The sequence below is a fragment of the Xenopus laevis genome, chromosome 2S (genome assembly GCF_017654675.1).
Source record: "Xenopus laevis strain J_2021 chromosome 2S, Xenopus_laevis_v10.1, whole genome shotgun sequence".
Taxonomy (NCBI): Eukaryota; Metazoa; Chordata; class Amphibia; order Anura; family Pipidae; genus Xenopus; species Xenopus laevis.
The window spans coordinates 167786081-167792872 of NC_054374.1; the positions used below are offsets into that span (position 1 = coordinate 167786081).

Consider the following 6792-nt stretch of genomic DNA (forward strand, 5'->3'; position numbering starts at 1 on the left):
ACTACGCCAGCGTTCGTTAGTGAATTTGCGCAGTAACAAAAATTCGAAAAACTAATTAACGCTAGCGTTCGGCGCTTCGGCGCTTAGTGAATTTGCCCCATAGAGTCTAGGCAAAGGGCTGTGTTGTTGACAAGCAGTCTTTAACATGTCAAAGTTCTCCACCTTTGCCTTGACTTATTACCCTCACATTTGTCACTGATAAAGCAGCTGCAGTGCAGTAAATGATAATGCGCCCTTCTAATAAAGAGTAATACAGACAGCGTGAGCTTGCAATCTAATGTTACCTGGGCAGCAGAAGGTGTCAGTCGTGCATGAAACAGAACCTAGTGCAGGTCGGCAGCAATATATAAGAGAATAAAAAATTTATAAATTTAAGGAAGATAATGAAGTACAAACCCATTTATTGTACAGCGCTGCAGAATATGTTTGCTCTTCATAAATATGTTATTATTATGAATTATAATAATAATATTAATTACATCCAAAGTGATTTCTATATCAGCATCACCTTGTGTGTCTGTAATGAGGGGATGAGGGACAGGGAATAATTGTCTGGAGAGACTGTATCCAGGAGAGAATTGAGGCTGATTTATTCCTATTATTTATGGAGGCAGTTTATAGGGTTTATAAGGAGCTTTTCCTCAGTCAACTCAGGCAGAAAGGCTGGAGGTTGTGTCAGGTTGGTGGGAGCCCTGGTACCATGAGAAGATGTAGCGGAGGAACGGAGGAAGATCTACTGGGTATGTGCCAGGGATTGGGGGCAACACCTTGTGTAACTGGGGCTGTTTCACTGCTGAAATGTTCCATATCTGCCCCTCTGTCTCTGTTGCCTCATTAATATGTGGGGGTGAGACTGGGGCATAAGGGAAAGTGAATGTCTGTATCCATTGGCTCATAGAAAAGGTCTCATTACTTTTTTACTGATAATCCAGTGGAAATTTTGGGCATGTTCAGTGGAGGTCAGTGGGTGCAGGTACATAGGCGCAGGCAGGTGGGTCCTACATCGATGCAATTGGTCAGCACAGTTGGACTCACATAGAGAACATGCACCAAAGGCATTTTATATACAGACAGCTCTGAGCCTCAGGCACTGCCATTCATTTCCCTAGAACTGTACAGATTGTGTAGGACGAGGTTCCCATTAGAAGGAATTGATTCCAATAAATCCTCAGCCCCATAGGAAAGGAGTGGGACTGGTTCCTCTGCATCGTTAGGAGCTGAATCCTCTCTCCCATCATCAGTGAGACCTTCCCAGGTACCTAATAATAATATTCTCTGGGAAGGGAGTGTGACTGTGGGATAGCAGGTATAGTAGGGAGAGATGGTGTCTATAGTAACAGTGGGATAATAGTCTCTGGGAAGGGAGTGTGACTGTGGGATAGCAGGTATAGTAGGGAGAGATGGTGCCTATAGTAACAGTGGGGATAATAGTCTCTGGGAAGGGAGTGTGACTGTGGGATAGCAGGTATAGTAGGGAGAGATGTGTCTATAGTAACAGTGGATAATAGTCTCTGGGAAGGGAGTGTGACTGTGGGATAGCAGGTATAGTAGGGAGAGATGGTGTCTATAGTAACAGTGGGATAATAGTCTCTGGGAAGGGAGTGTGACTGTGGGATAGCAGGTATAGTAGGGAGAGATGTGTCTATAGTAACAGTGGATAATAGTCTCTGGGAAGGGAGTGTGACTGTGGGATAGCAGGTATAGTAGGGAGAGATGTGTCTATAGTAACAGTGGATAATAGTCTCTGGGAAGGGAGTGTGACTGTGGGATAGCAGGTATAGTAGGGAGAGATGTGTCTATAGTAACAGTGGATAATAGTCTCTGGGAAGGGAGTGTGACTGTGGGATAGCAGGTATAGTAGGGAGAGATGGTGTCTATAGTAACAGTGGATAATAGTCTCTGGAAAGGGAGTGTGACTGTGGGATAGCAGGTATAGTAGGGAGAGATGTGTCTATAGTAACAGTGGATAATAGTCTCTGGGAAGGGAGTGTGACTGTGGGATAGCAGGTATAGTAGGGAGAGATGTGTCTATAGTAACAGTGGATAATAGTCTCTGGGAAGGGAGTGTGACTGTGGGATAGCAGGTATAGTAGGGAGAGATGGTGTCTATAGTAACAGTGGATAATAGTCTCTGGAAAGGGAGTGGTGACTGTGGGATAGCAGGTATAGTAGGGGAGAGATGTGTCTATAGTAACAGTGGATAATAGTCTCTGGGAAGGGAGTGTGACTGTGGGAAAGCAGGTATAGTAGGGAGAGATGTGTCTATAGTAACAGTGGATAATAGTCTCTGGGAAGGGAGTGTGACTGTGGGATAGCAGGTATAGTAGGGAGAGATGGTGCCTATAGTAACAGTGGGATAATAGTCTCTGGGAAGGGAGTGTGACTGTGGGATAGCAGGTATAGTAGGGAGAGATGGTGCCTATAGTAACAGTGGGATAATAGTCTCTGGGAAGGGAGTGTGACTGTGGGATAGCAGGTATAGTAGGGAGAGATGGTGCCTATAGTACAGTGGGATAATAGTCTCTGGGAAGGGAGTGTGACTGTGGGATAGCAGGTATAGTAGAGAGAGATGGTGTCCTATAGTAACAGTGGATAATAGTCTCTGGGAAGGGAGTGTGACTGTGGGATAGCAGGTATAGTAGGGAGAGATGGTGTCTATAGTAACAGTGGATAATAGTCTCTGGGAAGGGAGTGTGACTGTGGGATAGCAGGTATAGTAGGGAGAGATGGTGTCTATAGTAACAGTGGATAATAGTCTCTGGGAAGGGAGTGTGACTGTGGGATAGCAGGTATAGTAGGGAGAGATGGTGTCTATAGTAACAGTGGATAATAGTCTCTGGGAAGGGGAGTGTGACTGTGGGATAGCAGGTATAGTAGGGAGAGATGGTGTCTATAGTAACAGTGGATAATAGTCCTCTGGGAAGGGAGTGTGACTGTGGGATAGCAAGGTATAGTAGGGAGAGTGTGTCTATAGTAACAGTGGATAATAGTCTCTGGAAGGGAGTGTGACTGTGGGATAGCAGGTATAGCAGAAGTGACTGTGGGATAGCAGGTATAGTAGGGAGAGATGTGTCTATAGTAACAGTGGATAATAGTCTCTGGGAAGGGAGTGTGACTGTGGGATAGCAGGTATAGTAGGGAGAGATGGTGTCTATAGTAACAGTGGATAATAGTCTCTGGGAAGGGAGTGTGACTGTGGGATAGCAGGTATAGTAGGGAGAGATGGTGCCTATAGTAACAGTGGATAATAGTCTCTGGAAGGGAGTGTGACTGTGGGATAGCAGGTATAGTAGGGAGAGATGGTGTCTATAGTAACAGTGGATAATAGTCTCTGGGGGAGTGTGACTGTGGGATAGCAGGTATAAGTAGGGGAGAGATGTGTCTATAGTAACAGTGGTAATAGTCTCTGGGAAGGGAGTGTGACTGTGGATAGCAGGTATAGTAGGGAGAGATGTCTATAGTAACAGTGGATAATAGTCCTGGGAAGGGAGTGTGACTGTGGGATAGCAGGTATAGTAGGAGAGATGTGGTGGATAATAGTCAAGGGAGTACTATAGCAGGTATAGTAGGGAGAGATGTGCCTATAGTAACAGTGGATAATAGTCTCTGGGAAGGGAGTGTGACTGTGGGATAGCAGGTATAGTAGGGAGAGATGGTGCCTATAGTAACAGTGGGATAATAGTCTCTGGGAAGGGAGTGTGACTGTGGGATAGCAGGTATAGTAGGGAGAGATGGTGCTATAGTAACAGTGGATAATAGTCTCTGGGAAGGGAGTGTGACTGTGGGATAGCAGGTATAGTAGGAGAGATGGTGTCTATAGTAACAGTGGATAATAGTCTCTGGGAAGGAGTGTGACTGTGGGATAGCAGGTATAGTAGGGAGAGATGGTGTCTATAGTAACAGTGGATAATAGTCTCTGGAAGGGAGTGTGACTGTGGGATAGCAGGTATAGTAGGGAGAGATGGTGTCTATAGTAACAGTGGGATAATAGTCTCTGGGAAAGGGAGTGTGACTGTGGGATAGCAGGTATAGTAGGGAGAGATGTGTCTATAGTAACAGTGGATAATAGTCTCTGGGAAGGGAAGTGTGACTGTGGGATAGCAGGTATAGTAGGGAGAGATGGTGTCTATAGTAACAGTGGATAATAGTCTCTGGGAAGGGAGTGTGACTGTGGGATAGCAGGTATAGTAGGGAGAGATGTGTCTATAGTAACAGTGGATAATAGTCTCTGGGAAGGGAGTGTGACTGTGGGATAGCAGGTATAGTAGGGAGAGATGTGTCTATAGTAACAGTGGATAATAGTCTCTGGGAAGGGAGTTGTGACTGTGGGATAGCAGGTATAGTAGGGAGAGATGTGCCTATAGTAACAGTGGGATAATAGTCTCTGGGAAGGGAGTGTGACTGTGGGATAGCAGGTATAGTAGGGAGAGATGGTGCCTATAGTAACAGTGGATAATAGTCTCTGGGAAGGGAGTGTGACTGTGGGATAGCAGGTATAGTAGGGAGAGATGTGTCTATAGTAACAGTGGGATAATAGTCTCTGGGAAGGGAGTGTGACTGTGGGATAGCAGGTATAGTAGGGAGAGATGGTGTCTATAGTAACAGTGGGATAATAGTCTCTGGGAAGGGAGTGTGTGACTGTGGGATAGCAGGTATAGTAGGAGAGAGTGGTCTATAGTAACAGTGGATAATAGTCTCTGGGAAGGGAGTGTGACTGTGGGATAGCAGGTATAGTAGGGAGAGATGGTGCCTATAGTAACAGTGGATAATAGTCTCTGGAGGGAGTGTGACTGTGGGATAGCAGGTATAGTAAGGAGAGATGGTGCTATAGTAACAGTGGATAAATAGTCTCTGGGAAGGAGTGTGACTGTGGATAGCAGGTATAGTAGGGAGAGATGGTGCCTATAGTAACAGTGGATAATAGTCTCTGGGAAGGGAGTGTGACTGTGGGATAGCAGGTATTAGTAGGGAGAGATGGTGTCTATAGTAACAGTGGATAATAGTCTCTGGGAAGGGAGTGTGACTGTGGGAATGCAGGTATAGTAGGGAGAGATGGTGGTCTATAGTAACAGTGGATAATAGTCTCTGGGAAGGGAGTGTGACTGTGGGATAGCCAGGTATAGTAGGGAGAGATGTGTCTATAGTAACAGTGGATAATAGTCTCTGGAAGGGAGTGTTGACTGTGGGATAGCAGGTATAGTAGGGAGAGATGGTGCCTATAGTAACAGTGGATAATAGTCTCTGGGAAGGGAGTGTGACTGTGGGATAGCAGGTATAGTAGGTAGAGATGATACCTATAGTAACAGTGGTATAATAGTATACTGTAGTAAGGAGCAATGGTACTTATAGTATCAGTGGGGAAAAGCTCAGTTGTTTTGGAAAAGCTGAGAGTCTGGAAACACATCCCATAATACTGTTTTGAAATTACTGTCTGTGTTACTTTTTTGCAGGAAGAATTTTTTTGACCCTTTGAAAAGACTGGGCAAAGAACAAATAGATTAACCTCGTAGCATTGCCTTTTAGTATGAAGATTATGCAGAGATATTCATGTTGTTCATATTCTTTTTCCTGTTAGTCATCATGTCAAACCTCAGCAGAGCCAGTCAGATCTCCTCTCCATTCATCCTGATTGGGATCCCAGGGATGGAAGAGATGCATGTTTGGATCTCAATACCACTGTGTTGCATGTATATAGTAACCATTTCAGCCAACATTACTGTTCTTCTTATCATAAAAGCTGACAGGAGGCTTCACCAGCCAATGTACCTGCTCCTTTCCATGTTATTAGTCACTGACCTTGTCCAATCAAATGCCGCCATTCCCAAGATGCTGCTGATCTTCTGGTTCAAGCTAAGAGACATCACTATTGGGGAATGTCTAGTGCAGATGTTCTTTATCCATTCCTTCTCCATAATGAGCTCCTCTGTACTAGTGACTATGGCCTTTGATCGTTATGTGGCCATTTGCCTCCCGCTGAGATACTCCACCATCCTGACCAATTCCATGATTGCAAAAGTGGGACTATTTGTGACAATGAGGGGGACTTTATTGATATTTCCTCATCCATTCCTTGTCAAAAGGCTCCCATTTTGTGGGAATCGTGTTATTGAACAGACTTACTGTGAGCACATGGCGGTGGCAAAGCTCTCCTGTGGCGATATCAGAATCAACTCTGTGTATGGGTTAATTGTTACTTTGCTAGTGGTAGTATCCGACATGCCATGTCTTATTCTGTCCTACACCATGATTATAATGACTGTGCTGAGACTTCCCAACAGAGAAGCCAGATATAAATTTGGTAACACATGTGCTGCCCATGTTGGTGTTCTCTTAGTGGCATATATCCCAGCCCTCTTCTCCTTCATGTCTCAGAGATTTGGGGCTTCTTCAGTCCCATCTGTCCAAATCCTTGTTTCCAGTCTTTACCTGATCATTCCTCCAATGTTTAATCCAATCATATACGGCATAAAAACCAAAGAAATTCGCAAAAAGATGTCAAAATCTATTTAATTTGCAGAGAAGGGTCTGTGAAATGTCTTTTTTTATTAGGGTTCTTATAGCCAACAAGCAAACAATATGGTAAATTTTCTTAATTTAAATTTTTAAGCTGCTGATTCATAATAAACCATTTTCCATGAACCATAGCAAAATTAAAGTGACATGAGGAAATACAAAGTTGGTGTAGAAGCCCTTGGATGACAGTTCAAGAGCATGGAATGGGGAGATCGTTTGGAGCAAATATGTGACTGATGAACTATGAATAGATAGTCAGCTCTTGGGGAAGCAATGGAC

The 6792-nt window shown here is 44.3% G+C and overlaps 1 protein-coding gene across 1 annotated transcript; it reads left to right on the plus strand.

Moving 5' to 3' along the window:
* Positions 1 to 5580: 5580 nt before the first annotated feature.
* LOC108709057 (olfactory receptor 52N4) lies at positions 5581 to 6510 on the plus strand. Its single transcript, XM_018248687.1, has one exon. It carries the CDS (start codon positions 5581 to 5583, stop codon positions 6508 to 6510), a length of 930 nt encoding a protein of 309 aa, XP_018104176.1.
* The last annotated feature ends 282 nt before the right edge of the window (positions 6511 to 6792 follow it).

Excerpts from the sequence above, each read along its gene's own strand:
- LOC108709057 (XM_018248687.1), top strand. The coding sequence starts at position 5,581 with ATGTCAAACCTCAGCAGAGCCAGTCAGATCTCCTCTCCATTCATCCTG.